Source organism: Ambystoma mexicanum, chromosome 9 (assembly GCF_040938575.1).
Source record: "Ambystoma mexicanum isolate Mex_15411 chromosome 9, UKY_AmexF1_1, whole genome shotgun sequence".
NCBI classification, from domain to species: domain Eukaryota; kingdom Metazoa; phylum Chordata; class Amphibia; order Caudata; family Ambystomatidae; genus Ambystoma; species Ambystoma mexicanum.
In genome coordinates this window covers 792,683,024-792,699,893 of record NC_090931.1, presented here as the reverse complement: position 1 = coordinate 792,699,893, position 16,870 = coordinate 792,683,024, and the positions used below count along the sequence as shown (strand labels likewise).

General features: G+C 44.0%; 1 protein-coding gene across 3 annotated transcripts in view; it reads right to left on the bottom strand.

Annotated features, from left to right (window-relative positions):
- VPS8 (VPS8 subunit of CORVET complex) overlaps positions 1-16,870 on the bottom strand; it is a 2,529,257-nt gene that overhangs the window by 1,591,397 nt on the left and 920,990 nt on the right. For all 3 annotated transcript variants that reach the window (XM_069615741.1, XM_069615740.1, XM_069615739.1), the window contains exon 18: positions 13,179-13,225. In XM_069615741.1, the coding sequence (XP_069471842.1) occupies positions 13,179-13,225 (47 nt within the window). The remainder of the gene's footprint in view (positions 1-13,178; positions 13,226-16,870) is intronic.

Genomic DNA, 16,870 nt, shown 5'->3' with positions numbered 1-16,870 from the left:
TAATAAAATGGGCATGCCCCCTAGTATTCCAGGACACAATCTTACACCCTCATGGACATGATTTTTTCATCATGTCTACAAGTTGTTGCAACCAACGTATTACAGCTCGATTGTCAGATTCCCCTTTGTGATCGATGTGTTTTTTTCTGTCCTTCTGTTAGCATAACTTTCTAAAAGGCTATATCTAATAACCTGTGCAAAAATTCCTTCAGTTTACATTTGTGCAAAAATGCATTTAAGGCAATAAATTCATAATTCCTTCCCACATGTAATATACAGTAAAGTTTAACACAGTATTTCTGCCTTCATATATCTCAGACCAAATAATTAATGTCCTCAACCCGCATTGAGTATCCTTTCTCGTATATGGGAGTTAGACCAGAGCATTCTGTCAACAGGTGTTGTGCAGTCTCCTGTTCTCCACATATTCTGCATGCTTGTTCCTGCATAGTAATCTTTGCCCCCAGCCCCTATTTGTCAACACTTGAAGCTGATTGTCTTAGTAGAAGGATAAACCTCCTTACCTTTGTGTTTAGCAAATTGATAAGATAGGGACATACGGTATCAGGTTGGAATGTTTCCATGGAGTATAAATTATAGCCGGATTTCCCAGCTAGATAGGTAGTTTGCTTATCCCTATCCTAAATCATCGCCTTTTTTTTATCTCAAAGTTTGTGGCCAAGTTGTCCTCTGGCATCATCGTGCATCCGATTTCATCCACAAATGTATCAATCTCATTGTGTCTTATTTTCAAAGCTGGACCTATTGTCATTTCGATCACTAAAATATGAGCACACAGAATCAATATTGCCAGCATTCAACCTTATTTTGAGATATGGGTTACATGCTGCAATTATTTTCCGAGTAGTCAAAGAAATCAGACCGAGCTCGAAGCATATTGCTTCTGCTGATACACACTGAGGGAGACCCAAGGCACTTCTTCAAAGTTTCCCTGCTAAGAGTTTCAGCCAGTCGTCTCTTTGGCAGAATAAACTTAAAGCCCATAGAGTGCACTAGGAACAATACAGGTGTTATGTACTTTCAATAGGCCCTATATGGAGTGTGCACCAGATTTCGAAAATAAAAGACCTAGTAGCCTTAAACTTTGTAACAGGTTTACAGATTATATTTTTAGATAGGGTTTCTTTATTTAAGTTGTTAGTAATAAGCATTCCAAGATACAAGTAGTTTTCTACTTCTTCTTCATCAATTGTCCATCTAAATCTCTTGATAGATTTATGGTTCGATTTAATCGTCATCATTTTGGATTTGGACAAATTGATAACCAAACCGTGTTGTTCAGAGTATGCTGCTAATTTATCCGGGCTGTGTTGCAAATCTATCACAGTCTGATCAAAAATTGGATGGTAATTGCAATCATTGAAGGCTCTTTCGAGGTCTGTAATATAAATGTTAAAAAATATCAGTGCCAGGGTGCATCCTTGTTTTAGACCATAATTCACTGGGATTAGTTCACGCACTGCACCCTCTTGATCGATTCAAAAACTGTACCATGTTATAAGTATACAGTGATTTGACAAAGTATAATATTTGAGAATGTAATCCGCCTTTCTCCATCTTTTCCCAGAGAATTTGGCGGTTAACGGTGTCAAATCCTTTGCTATAATATATATAACAAATATACAGTGTTTTAATTTTTGATAGCAAAGTAGTACGTATGAGATGAATTAAGACCCAAAATGTTAGACATGGCCCTGTAATCCTTTTGAAATCCGGATTGTTGATTGCTGAGTATCTTATTTTCTACCAACCATGCATTTATATATTTTAACAACGGTTTGTTTAAGATTTTGGCACTGGAATCTATCATTGCCAGGATTCTGTAATTAGACAGGCTGTCTCTTGCTCCTTTTTTGTAAATGGGTATTAGCACTGAGCATTTCCAGGAATTCAGTATTTGTCCCGTGCATAAACTCTCACTGAAACCTATGTTCAAAATCGAGGCCCATACTTTTACGCTTTCCTTGTATAATAGATTTGGTGGACCATCAGGGACGGGGGCGCTGGAAGGCTTCATATCCCCAATGATTTTTTCAATTTCAGCTACAGAGAACTTTATCCCCTATATTCCAATATTCGCTGCTGATCTCCGTAATTTGCTCTCAATAGCAGAGAGACAGTATGTAGGTTCTCTAGCAATCAATAGAAATATGGTTAATCCCTCGAATTCCTAGCATCCCAGAGTTATACTTTTTATAGATGTGTCAGTATCTTTGCACGTTGTTGTCTTTTAATGCTATAAACATTTGTTTCCACTGTGCAGAGGATATAGAGCCTTCATGCATCCTATACCAATTTTTGTGTTGCATTTGGAATTCCCTTACTCTCATAGTTCTGATCTCAGAATCCTGTAGGTTTCCTTTTAGCCAACGTATATTACCATGGATTTCTTTTTTCCTTTTGGCTACAGTTACGTTGTATATATTCTTGTGGATGCAACTACTAGATGTAATTTTGTGATGATGGTTCAGAGCCATAGGTAATATGTTCTGAACTGTGGTATAAAAGGTTTCTATATTAGCAAATGAGGGGAGATTGTCCTCAGTCAATGCTGCTATTATTGAATCATTAATGTGGCATAGCTCGTTTCTGGTCCATTGTATCCGATTACCCCTATTGCTAATACAATAGTCTCCTTTCAATCTCTTCTGACCAGCCTTATGTGTTATTTTTAATAAGACTTCAATTATCACGTGGGCACAAAAATTATTAGCAATAAACCTAAAATCACTAATAGGTACATACCCAGCTACTTCAAACAACACAAAATCAATCCAGGAAAATTGTCGCCCATTAGACCAAGTATAAAATAAGTCATCATGTCTCAGATTTATAAGTTGATAGTGATATTTACTGATGAGTGAGCTCGAAAGGTTTTTGCTTATTAACCTTTTGTTTTCTTTGGGTCCTACAGCCCACACCTCATACTCATTCCTGACATAAGTGTGGCATTGCATACATCTTTGTTGCCTACCAAGTGGGGCATCCTTCTATCTGAAAACTCCACCAAAGTGGAGCAAACAGAGAAAACCACTTGCCTTTTACTTGTATGAATATTGTCATGCAACTGGTGATGGAGATTCAAACCACTACAGTCACAGCTTCCACAAGATCATAACTGTTAGGAAAGGTTTTCCTTTTGCTGCTTTCTCTCCAGAGACATCAGAGGGACACCTAACTTTGTGCAGCTGTTTTGAACCGGTTCAGAATTTTGGAGGCCTGTGAAGGCTTTTTTCTTCACCGGCCTTGCTAAGCTCATCTGCTTTGGTGGCACTGATTAGTTCATATGGCTATCAGCGAAGAAGAACTCGGTTCGTTTAGTAACATTTTGTTTGTTTTTTACCTGCACATATCACCTTCTGTGAAGTGTGATTGGGACAATTTACATCCCTGTAGCTTTGTTATTTGTAGCTTTTTCGTTACTTACATGATGCGTCCGGAATGGGCTGGTGGCAGTGGATCCTTTTCTACCATTTTCGTTTGTTGTCTCATGCACTTTTGCATCTTACTGCTTAATGCCATGTTGAGTTACTGCTTAATGCCATGTTGAGTTACATTCACACTAAAATGGCTGTGCCACGGGTTTTGTTTGATATTTATCATTGGTGGTCTTTGAGGCTTGAATCCTGGATAAAAGGGGGAAACCTGCAGCCATTCTGCAGACTGAGGTTGGAACCAAAACCCCTATGAAGCATCTTGCTGAAGACATGTAACTCGTTGTTGGAAGGAAGTCCACAACACCTTCCTCGTCTCGGCGAAGCCCTTCACTCTTTGCTGATATGGATGGGGTTGCAGGAGAAGAGAATCAGGGTGAAAAATGAAAATGAGGAGTAAGTTGGGGAAGAGCACAAGGAGGTGGCAGAAGTAGTATTGCCAACCACTCAGAGGGTTGTGCGGTGCCTGAATTGGGAAAAGCCCCATTCCTGCATGTTGTGATCATTTAACAGGCATTATATAGACGCACGATGCGGGGAACAAACTGACAGAGTGTGTCTGTGACTATTACAGGGATAAAGACCGAGTTAGAATACAGAAGTTTTGCTATTTGACCCTTTTTGGTTACAAACATGTTGTGTCCGGTATGGGCTGGTGGCAGTGGATCCTTTTCTACCATTATCGTTTTTGTTGTCTCGTGCACTTTTGCATCTTACTGCTTAATGCCATGTTGAGTTACATTCATACTAAAATGGCTGTGCCACGAGTTTTGTTTGACCACCTTCCTGCTCTCAAAAAGCCGGAATTGCCATATATGGAAAGCCCTTTACCTGGGGAAAGCTCCAGCTTTCGCAGGAACAGTGGTGGTCTGTGTGTGCCCGCATGTGGGCGATAGCGCAGTCTGGTCTCAGGCCAAAGTGTGTCTGTTACTGGGCAGATGTGCTGGCCAGAGGTTGACCATGATTTGACAGCCACTGCCAATTTGAATGGTGCAGATATTTATCATTGGTGGTCTTTGAGGCTTGAATCCTGGATAAAAGGGGGAATCCTGCAGCCATTCTGCAGACTGAGGTTGGAACCAAAACCCCTATGAAGCATCTTGCTGAAGACCTGGAACTCGTTGTTGGAAGCAAGCCCACAACACCTTCCTCGTCTCGGCGAAGCCCTTCACTCTTTGCTGATATCCTTAAGGCCTTCATTGGTGCTTCAAACCCTGGGCCGACGGGAGAAACCAATCACAGACCCTGCTTGAGGATTCTACCCTTGCAAGTCTTAGGAAGTGTCCCGGAACCATACTGTGGGCTAACAATCTTCAAATTGGGCTACTTCGCATCATTGTTTGTTGTCCTAGTTACGTTTTTGGACTCGACAGATCCTTTGACTTACGCCAAAAGTATCCCCTGCAGCTCTCTATCACAATGAGGGGCCAAGAGTATTCATTGTTTCCACCATGAGGGCCAATTCATGACATTTCTTGGGAGTGTCGACCGCCGATTACTGCCTGCATCATGTCCTGGGAGACGTCTCACCATTAGCCGGAGTGGTGGTCCTTTCTTCAGTTCAATGGCGGCGTCCAGATGTTCACTGTCCGGAGCCAATCCATTGGAGCACCGAACTGCGAACAAGCCAGACCCAAAAATCCAACACCAAAAGTGAACTCTGCACCCAAGACCCCTGAACCTCCATCATCGAAACAAAGATACGAGAAAAGGGGACCTCGCAATTTCAGGAACTTCTATGTGGGTCCTGAATCAATTGGAGTACAGGGGGTGAGTTGGGATACATATCCCTACTCCCCACCTCCATTGGGTTTTAACAGGTGTAAAGTCCTTACCCTACCTGTCCCTTGCCTCACTTCGAACAGTGGATCTTCCGCTGGGCTTCCCCTAAAGTAGTTGGATTGGGAGAGGGTCAGCTAAGAACTTTTAAAAAATTGTTATCTAACTTTGAGATACTTACAACTGTCTGTTGGATTTTTCATTGCTTGTTCACACTCTTGAAGACTTAGCCTTCTGAAGAAAACTGCATTTGGAACTTTGACTCTAGGGCACTCGGTCCTATTATTTCCAGCTAGGAAGTACCCTTTATGGTGTAGCACCTTCATTTTTAAGGCCTTGTATGGCGTTTCTACCTCCTTTTTTTTCTGCAAATTAGTTCTCCAACTAATGGATACTAACCTGCCTCATTTTGTTCAGTTGCTTTACTATTTTACAGTATTCTGAAACTGCTGTAACTGTATTCTAAAAGTTAAATCCTCTTTGAAGGCATTGGAGTCTGCCTTCCAGCCTCCGTGAAGAAATAAACTAAAGCCAGTACCCAAAGCCAATCCAGTCCCAGTGCTGCTATAATTTACATGCACAGGTACAAACCCTCACACAGTGCCCAACCAAGGGGAGAAAAACAATCCAACATAAACCCCATGCCCAAATTAATTGTTGACAGTGTTTGGAGATATTTGGAAGTAGTTTTCTTTGGAATCAGACATTTGGAGAGGAGGTTAGACATTAAATGGGGAGGATGGGGTTGCAGGAGAAGAAAAGCAGGGAGAAAAATGAAAATGAGGAGTAAGTTGGGGGAAGAGCACAAGGAGGTGGCAGAATAAGTTTTGCCAACCACTCAGAGAGCGTTGTGTGGTGGCTGAATTGGGAAAAGCTCCATTCCTGCATGTCGTGATCATTTACCAGGCATAATAAAGACGAACAAGTTACTGCTTACCTGGTAACGTTCTTTCGATGGGATGTTCCTCTGACGTATTCCTTATCTTTGATAATTCGTCTCCAGCTTGCTGGCCTCGGAAAAAAAATTCTCAGTAGAGGGCGCTGCGCATCGACGTCCATCGAGTTGCTGTCCCTCGACAGTCACCGTATCGGCGCCGAAGTCACCATTCCCATAAATAGCCACGCGCAGCGTCCGTTGCTCAGTTCCGTTTTGTAGCATAAGATAAGTCCTGCATGAATTGGGTATTGAACTTGAAGGACCGTAAGCTGCAACAACAAGGGAAGTATTACTGCGGGGATGGGGTGGGAGGGGCTATAAGGAATAAGTTGGAGGAACATCCCATCGAAAGAACGTTACCAGGTAAGAAGTAACTTGTTCTTCGAAGGGATTGTGTCCTCCGACGTATTCCTTATCTTTGATAGACTCCCATAGCAGTGGTGTGTAATTGGATGTGGGAGTAAAAACGCCATGTTTCCCTTTAGGAATGAACATAATGTAATACGGCTTGGCCAAACCTAGTCTCTTGACTAGAGGAGGAATCTAGGTTGCAAAATCTTGTGAAGGTATGTGCGGACGACCATGTGGCAGCCGCACATATGTCTCGAACCGGAACCCCTCTTTGGAGGGCCGAAGAGGCTGCGATACCCCTGGTTGAATGAGCCCTAAGATTTTGAGGAGGCTCTTTCCCTGCTAGTTTGTAACATTCCAGAATGGCCAAAATAATCCATCTGGAAATGGTCTGTTTTGTTATCGGTAGTCCCAATTTGTGCCCCGAGTAACCTACGAACAGTTGGTCTGCTTGCCTAATCCTAGCAAGTCTGCTGATGTAAAAGCTTAAAGCCCGCCTTGGGTCCAGCCTATGTAGCCTTTCTTCCTCTTTTCCCGGATGAGGAGGAGGATAGAATGAAGGTAAGGTAATTTTCTGAGTGATGTGGAATTCAGAAACCACCTTTGGGAGGAAATTAGGCTTCAACTGTAGGACAACTTCGTCTTTATGAAAAATTGTATGAGGGGGTTTACAAGATAGGGCTTGTAATTCTCTCACCCTTCTAGCAGATGTTAGTGCACTAATAAGACAGTTTTAAGGGTGAGAAATCTTAGCGAACAAGAGTGGAGTGGTTCGAAAGGAGTACCCATCAGGAAATTTAAGACTAAATTTAAGTCCCATAAGGGAACTTGGAATGGTCTTGGGGGATAGACATTAGTTAATCCCTTTAGAAATTGTATTACTAAGGGTAATTTGAAATACGATGGCTCCTCTGCAGTGCGCTTGAAGATCGATAGCGCTGCGAGATAGCCCTTGATAGTGCCAACTTGAAGGCCTGAATTTGCCAAATAGAGTAGAAAGGATAACACCGTTGGTGTACCACATGAAAAGCGGTCGATATTCTCTTCTCTACACGAGCTGCAAAATTTGTTCCAACGGCAGCGGTATAAAGACTCCCAGTCCACTACAAACGCGTCCCCTAGAGCTCCTCTCGGGGGAAATTCCCTTGAACAAAATAGATCGCACTTCCTGTTGGTACTGGTGGCGAACAGATCCACTTGAGGGGTTCCCCAAAGGGCGAAGATCTCCTGAAGGACTTCCTGAGCTAGTTCCCACTCGTGGGAGACTGTAACCTGCCTGCTCAGAGTGTCCGCCGTCAAGTTCTTCTCTCCGGCTAGGTGAACTGCCGATAGAGAGATTCCTTCTTGAATTGCCCAAAACCAGAGCTGCATTGCCTCTCTGCACAGTGATCCCACGCCTCCTCTTTTGTTGAGGTAGTGCATGACCACTGTGTTGTCCGTCATTATCAGCATATTTTTGCCCTGTACTGATGGCAGGAAAGCTTTCAGCGCTAGTCTGATTGCTCTCAGCTCCAATAGGTTGATGTTTAGTCTGGACTCCGATGGAGACCAACGACCGCTGATGGTCAAGTCGTTGGCATGGGCTCACCACTCCGTGAGTGAGGGGTCCGTGACTACTGTTATCTCCGGCCATGGTTGCCAAAACAGTTCTCCTTTCAAAATGTCCTCTCGATAAGCCCACAATTGAAGGTCTCGGGCTACCTTGTCCGGAATCCGAAGGAGATCTGTCATTTTTCCTGAGAACTGCGACCACTGGGTTCTTAGTGCCCACTGGAGAGATCTCATTCTCAGGCGAGCCTCTGGCACAAGGAAGATGCAGGATGCCATGAGGTCTAGCAACCTCAAAAAGTTGAAGGCCAGGAGATGTTGGGCATTTTGAAACTTGATGACCATCTGCAGAATATCTTGAGCCCTCACCTCTGGTGGCGAGGCTTTTCCCCAGAGAAGTGTCCAGAACCGCTCCGATGAACTGGAGTCTTTGTGATGGTATCATCTGTGACTTCTTTAAATTGAGGGAGAAGCCCAGTTTGTGAAGGAAGTGGCAGACATAATCTAGCTGGATCTGAGCTTGTTCCGAAGATACAGCCCTGATCAGCCAATCGTCCAGGTAGGGGTAGATGTGAATCCCTCCCCTCCTTAGACTTGCAGCCACTACTGACATTAACTTGGTGAAGACCCTCCGGCGGAGGTCAGCCCAAATGGCAGAACTCAAAATTGATAATGAGAGCCGCCAATTGCGAACCGCAGGTATTTCCTGTGTTTAAGATGGATTGGCACATGGAAATATGGAGGTCCAGAGATACCAGCCAGTCCTGGAGCTAGAGGGCCTGAAGGATCTGAAACAGAGTTACCATCTTGAACTTGTCCTTCCTGAGGAACTTGTTCAATTCTCGTAAGTCCAAGATAGGTCTCAGTCCTCCATCTTTCTTCGGTAAGAGAAAGTAGGGGGGAGTACCAGCCCTTGTTCCTCTCCGCTTCAGGTACCGGTTCTATGGCTCCTTTCGCTAGCAGGTCTACAATTTCCTGCAAGAGGAGCGGATCTAGAACTTTCAGAGAGCTGTTCCCCGGTGGATGACTCTGAGGGATGCGTAGAAAAGGCAGGCAGTAACCTTGGGCAACTGTCTCCAATGCCCAAGCATCTGACGTAATAGCCTGCCATTCCGTCAGATGCTGAGTTAACCTGCCCCCTACTGGTGTCTTGTGAGGAGTCTCCTCAGAGCGGTTTGGATGCGGCTTATGCAGAGGCCGAGGGTAAAGAGGCACCTGCTGCGGCTTTTGTATTTTTAACCCGTCCACCTCGGGTGAATCTTTTCTGACCCCTTTTAACCGGCTGTCCTCTGCCTCTTCCGAATGCGGAATAGAAGCGAAAGGACTTACCTCTCCAAAAGGTTCCTGAGGGGCGATATGGTGTCTGACGGATGGCAGCTCCCAGGGATTTTGCTGCTGCCTTTGATGTTTGTAGCTTTTCTAAACTGTCATCCGCCTTCTTACCAAACAAAGAAGAGCCGTCAAAGGGCATATTCAAGAGTCTGCTTTGCACATCTGGAGCAAAACCAGACTTTCGCAACCAAGCAAATCTCCGGGTTGTTGTACTTGCCGCCATGGCCCTGCTGATGCTGTCAGCAGAATCGATGCCAGTTTGAAGGGATTTGCACATTGCGTCTTTACCATCCTTAATGATGTTTAAAAACGCTTCCCTTTCTTCTCCCTGCGGGAGGCAGTCAGCCGCTGATGAAGCACACTCCCAAAGTGTGTGGCTGAACCTTGCGAGTGTACAAGTAGTATTGATGGATTTCAATGCCATTCTACATGCAGAAAATACTTTTTTGGCCATAGAGTCATATCTCTTGTCATCCCTGTCCTGTGGACCAGTAGGGTAAGCCGATTTACTACCTGATGAAGTTGCTACCTGAACAACCAGACTCTCCGGAGTTGGGTGTCTGGATAAATATTCAGGGCCAGCAGTAGACACCCTATATTTGGCTGATAATTTTTTGTTAACCGCCGGGATAACCTCAGGGGTTTCCCAGTTTGCCAATATTTTCCTTTGTAATGCCGCATGAAATGGCACCACAGGATCCTCCTGTGGACCTTTAACCAAAATGTCTGTGAGGTCGTCTTGCTGAAAAGCAGGTGAGGGTGTAGACCACCCCATAAACTCTATTATCCTTGCCATCAAGGTTCTATAAGGGGTTTCAGCATGTTCCCCTGGGTTTGGTTTGGCAAATTCCACTTCTGGGGAAGTGTCCAACCCGCTTGCTTCATGTAAGGATTCTTGGAGGTCCTTTAGCCTACCTTCTCAGAGGTAAATTCCTCTGGTACTGGAGTTGTAGATCCCTGTAACTCAAAAGGTCTTTCCTGATCCGAATTCTCCCCTTCTTCATAAATAGATGCTAAGGCTCTGGAATGATCAGATCTTGGAAATTGTATAAATCCCATTTCCAGAGCAGAATTCGTCATAATTGGCTGAGAAAAACATTGACGTTGTCGACGCGGACGTTAAAGGCTTCGAAGCCATCGAAAAAGGCGTTGAGAAAGTTGGTAGAGGCCTCAAGGAACTCGAGAGTATCGGAATTCTACTCGAGGTTGTCGACGACATTCTCGTGATCGAGGCTCTGGGTATGGCCACTGGCTGTGGGTTTGTCCTTTCTTGGCGTCGGCGTCGAAGAGGGCGTCGAATCGACTGACCTGTGCGTCGAAGAACCCTTCGATAATGGCGTCGAAGACGCAGATCTATGCGTCAAAGGGACTTTCAACGATGGTGTCGAAGACGCGACCTTGCCTTTACTCGAGGGTTTGTGGCGCTCTCAAGTAGCTTCTTTCACCGGGTGCTGCGACTCGCTGCGTTTTGATTTTTCAGGTCTTTCACCCAGGGTTTCACCCTCAGCAGTCTTCAAGGGGGTCGAGGCCGCTTTCTCAAAGACGCTAAACATCTTTTTCCTGAATTCCTCCCACTCAGCCTGAGAGCTATGTTTTATCGGGCAGGAGACCCTTTTCGGGGAAACGGAAGACGACGACGACGACAAGGAAGAGGATCTTCGATGTCTCTTTTGTGAATGCTTAGATCTCGAAGAGTGATGGGAACTGCTTCGAGACCTAGAACGAGAATGTCTTTTGTGATGGCGAGGAGACGAATGTCTCGACTCCGCCGAGTAAACTTTCGAAGAAGTTTTAACTGCCTTACCTCTCTCGAGCTTCCCCTTATGCTGCTTCAAGGCTTTGGCCGTCATGGACATGCAGTCCTTGCACTCCGAACAATGGTGCTCGACTCCCAGGCATCACAAACAGATCCTGTGAGGATCCATCAACAACATTTTCTTTCCACAGTCTTGACATTTTTTGAAGCCGGACCGTGGAGTCGTCGGTTCGGATGAGGAAGCCATCGAGTACGAGTCGGTATTCTCGAGGAATAATGAAGTATATTTGACTGAAGAACTGAGCAACGATATTCAGAGGCACCACGATGCGCGGAAAAACAGAACTGAGCAACGGACGTTGCATGTGGCTATTTATGGGCATGGTGACGTGGGCGCCGATACGGTGGCTGTCGAGGGACACCAACTCGACCGACTTTGATGCGCAGCGCCCTCTACTGAGAAAACATTTTCCGAGGCCAGCAAGCTGGAGACGAATTATCAAAGATAAGGAATACGTCGGAGGACACAATCCCTTCGAAGCACAATGCAAGGAACAAACTGACAGAGTGTGTGTGTGACTATTACAGGGATAAAGACCGAGTTAGAATACAGAATTCTCTCAAAAACGCCATGGAAATATCGGAGTGAAAAGAATGTCCTACATGTTAACAAAGGAAACACAAACCGAAGAAGATGGTGCCGGCAACCCTGAGTTTTTATCCAGTTACTGTCATGTATGGCTCAAAGGGGCGCAAATGATCTGAGAGGTGGCAGGCCTGAACCCACACAGCATCGCTTGATGATTAGCTGAAAAACATTCCGATCAAGAACCAGTCTGAAAGGGGATTTAAAATAAAAGCAATCAGTGGGAGAAATGTATCTGCTAGAAGTTGGGTTTATATGAAGTGAAGAATGGAGTGGCTGCCAATCTTTTCATGGCTGTTATCACAAAGTAAATTGGAGGTAGGTAGGCTGAGCAGCCAGGGGAGTGTAGAACGAAAAGGGACATGTGTAAGAAGGTTGAGCAGATAAGATGGCTCTCGGAAAGTATAGATAAGTAATGAAGAGGGGTACACACGCAGATTCTAAACAATTTTTTCAATAGCACAATGAAAAAGGGGCACCTGAGAAACCTTGTGCCCCTTTTAACACCCGATTCAGAACTGTCCTAATTCAAAGGGGTTTGATTTCAGCCACACATAGTTTTGTCACTTGAAGTCCAAAAACTGCTAGCATAATATAGAGACATGAGCTTGAAATTATTAGTTCACTGGTATTACACATTGGTCTCAAGACAAAGCTAGAAAGATCTGAGCTCAGCTCAACTAAATGTAAATAGTGGTATTGAGGTTGATTGATTACTGGAGCTGATCATATTAATTGTTAATTAGATTTGAGATCTCAATATTTCTGGAGACTATCTATATGTTTCTAGTCACAGGTTCAGTCAAAATTCTTTTAGGGTTGCTCAGAGGCATAAAAGGGGGCCATCTTCTTACAAATGACAAACTATAAATGTGACAACACAGGGCACATATACAACTCCTATGTAGATTATGTGGCTTATATGTGTATGGATCATACTAACTATGGACGATATTATTTAGTTAATGGGTAATCGTACCAATTATTATGCAATCTGGTACTCTTCTACAGCATATGTAAGTAAACATAATAGAGAACCTACGATCCTCTGACACTCCAAGAACTGAAACTACTATGGATGAATATTGAAGAAGAAATATTGCTAACACGGTTTTCTCCATTTAGAAAGGGGGGGTGGGTCTCGGGTGGAAGGTAGGGAAAGCTGTGGTTAAAGTAATGATCAAGTCAATGTATGATTGTGTTTCTTGACATCACAATAAACATGTGTACAATCAAAGAGTTGCAAATCATTTTACTCCACACATTTCAAAATTGAGTGTAAAATACATCTTTAAAATTCGAGTTATATTCCTGGTTAGGGATGGTTTTAACAAAATATTGGTTTTAAGCAGAAATTGAAGAAAAAAAAGTTACCTGATCTCCAACAACGCTCTTCCTTTTAATTAAATCAGTGGACAACCCTGAAACAATAAAAGACTGTCACAAAAAAGGCAAAGCAGGAGTCAATTCACACTGGTTGTAGTACATTCTCCAGGTACCTGGAAATAATAATTATATGAAATATCTGACATGTCCAGATTATTAAAGGTCAGACTTTGAAATTAGGAAAACATAGCCCCAGGGTTAATGCAAATGCTGCATTAACAGTAAAGTGTTTCCTCCTATATCTGCTTACCATCTCAGACAAATCTGAAATAGAAGAACAAATTACTTATCTTCGGTAATGTTCTTTCCGATGGATTCACCCCCTCACAGATTACTCATTTTAGGTACTCTCAGCAGCAGCCAATTTTGTCAAATATTTTTCTGCAACACAGAGTGCAGTGAGGCTTCATGTCGGCTTCCATAGTGCAGACGAAGCCACACCTCTGGAGGTGATGCAATGCTTCCTCTATATATACAGGTGTAAGGAAAGATATTCTTGCTGCTGGTTTCCTTCCATAGACTTATATCGGCACCCTTTCCTTTTGGTTTGTTTAAACTCATGCCCTGAATTTTTGAAAGTCAGTGATGTCTTCTGCTTTCCCTCCTCTTTTTTGCCATTTTTAAGGGGAAACTGATTAGCCCACAAGACTTTCAGTACTTACTAAGACTATGCCTCTCTTTGTGAATTTCTTGTATTATTACAATTGCACACATCAACCTAAAAGTGAAGTGTGGTTTGGATACCTTGTATCCTCACAACTTTCTATAATGGCTTTTTGTTACTTTTACAAAGTGCCTAAGATGAGCTGGTGGCAACAAATATGTTTCTATTGTTTTTAAAGGTTGTTACTTGCTTGCTTTTGAATTTACCACAAAGGGCTACTAAAGGTGGCCAGCACCCTAAAATGGCTGTGCCACAACATTTTTTGGTCATCCTTTGGCCATTTTGTTCTTTGACCTTTTTCCTGCCTTTTCAGGTCAGGAAATGACATGTGAAATACTCTTTCGCAGGCATAAGGATCGGTTTGTGTGTGAGTCCAGATGCGGGGGATGGGACTGTCTGGTTCCAGTATACATTCTTGTGCCTGATTGTCTGTTGTTGGGCAGATGTTGGGGCAAGTAGCTATACATGATTGCATAGCCACTGTCCGTTTGAACAGTGCAGATCCTTAACAATGATGGACCTGGTTCAGAACTTAGATAAAAGGAGGACTCTTGCAGACGTTTTTCCCGATCACTGTTTCTCTTTAGTGCACTTTCCCTCCGTATTCTAGGGACCATCACACTTTTGCTTTTGTTTTTCAACCTGTGCTCACTTCAGCTTCACTCACCTGGCCTTTTGTCCATTTTGTTATGGGTGAAAGTGATCAGTCCTTCAGACTATCAGTACTGGGAAACTAAGTATACCTTTTTACCTTTATCGTAACTTTTTAACAGTGCACAGAGCATCTTAATATGCAGTGCAGTGGGGATACATTTGTATCACCCTAGTCTTTTACACTTGTAATTTTTCAGTACTTTTATATGTGCCTAAAGACAAGCTGGTGGCAGTAATTACATTTTGACAATTATTTATAGTGTGCCCATTCACGCTTACCACAAGTGGCTACTGAACGTGTTTTGTGCCCTAAAAAGGCCATGCCCCAAGATTTTTGCTTGTCCTTTGGCCATGATATTGTTTGGCCTTCTTCCTGTCTTCTCAGGTCAGGAAATCACAGATAAAGACATGCACAAAGCTGTTGCTTGTGCGGGCTAGGGATGGGGTTGGGAGGTGTGAGTGTAGGGGTGTGTGTGTGTGTGTATAGGTGTAGCTAGGGCAGTGGGTGCGACTGTCTGTTGCACTGTGGTGTCAAAGAGCGTGAAACCCACAGATTGGACCACTGCTGGCAGTTTGAATGGTGCAGATCATTACCATTGTTGGGCTTTCTTCCACCCAGGATTTCCTATAAGAGAAGGAGTCCTGTAGCTATTTCTTGATCAGCGTTGGAGCTAAGGATCCTTCTCGATGCATCCAGCCATCCTGAGCTGCCGTAAGTGTCCCTGGACCACCCGGTGGACTGACCAGCTAGCCAGTGTGCTACCTCGGTAGAATCGTCAAAGTTCCGTATTTGTCTCATGAACCTTGGTGGTCTTGAAGGTCTTCTTCAACCGCGACTGGAAAGACGCCTGCTGTCGCGCGTGTGTGTGTGGTAGCAGTCACTGGAACTGAAGTGTCCTGAGGTGGTCTGCATCTGTGTCTTCTGCATTTCCTCTTTGCAAAGGGTTGCACTCTGCTCCTGGAACTGACCGGAAGAATCCTTGCACCCACAGTTCCTGGGCACCTCTCACCCAATGGTGGGAAAACCTACCTCCAGCGACCTCCAGTCGGCCCCACCTAGTCATCTGGGAAAAGTGAAGTTGAGGGGTAACTAATTGCAACACATTCCCCTCCGCCTGTTCTCCAGAGAATAAACCTTAGAATAAACTTTGGTTATTCCATTCCATTGCTTTTTGATTGTCGGATTTAAAAGCTAGTATATAAAAGATAGGAATATCATTTTACTGACCTGTAACATTGTTGAAGTATCTTCTGGAACATTTTCACCACACAAGAACTCTTCCTACATCGGTCCCCTCTCCTAAGAAGAATCTTTGTGGCTTTTGGTCGTAAGACCCATACATCATAGGGATTGGGCATATACATTTATGGTATCACTCTTGTGAATTGGTTTCATTTTAAAGCATCATTACTTACCTCCTTTTAGTTATTGTATGCATTCCTTCAAACCGAAAGGTGACTGTATATATGTTTGATAATTGAGTATTGTGTGATATTACTACCTGCTTTTTCAATTTTCTCTAGTGTGTTTTGGGCCTATAATGAAAGGAGCATGTTTGTACTTGCATGTCTAAATTGAATTATTGTATGCTTCACTGTGTGAACTCCTGACCCCACTCACTTCCTCCTGAGACTAAGCATTGATCAGTCTGCATGCTTACTCTAATTGGGTTTGGCTAACCACTCAGAGTTTCCCTCTTTACTAAAACTAGGGTGGCCTCCTAAAGTCTGTCCACCAGTCCTGATTTTAGAAATCCATCTTAACAACGACCCATGGATGACCACTGCAGCTGACCAGCACCAAATCCAGTGAAGTCCCGGTGAAGCCCTGCTCTCCTGTCTCGTCTCAGGAAGAACCTCATCCTTGATTCGATCCCAGCACCGATGGGAACAACCAGTCTTGACCCCGGCTCGAGGAGCCGTGCCTTCTGAGTATTCAGAAGTGTCCCTGGACCAGCCAGTGGACTGACCATCTCTCTCTTGGGCTACATCGTTGCAGTCACCATTCTGAGTGCATCCATGGAACTTGGAGAATCTTTGACTTATACACCAAGACTCCTACTCCTGCATTTTCAGCCTTCTTGCATCAACGGAAGCCGTGCAGGACCTGCTCCTTTGTTCGTCCATGGAAGATCGCCTGCCACAACCTAACCGTGGTGAATCCCACTGCAAATGTCATCTTTGCATGCTCGAGGTGTCCGGGGTCGCCTGCTCTGCAGAAGTCTCATCCTTATTTGCGCTTGAGGGTTCAGCTGGAAGGGGTCTGGAACAAATTCTAAAGCACTGCGACCAACTGAAACTAAATCCCACGTCCGAAAAAAGTGACCTCTGCACCCATGAGCCCTGTGCCTTCCTCGACCGG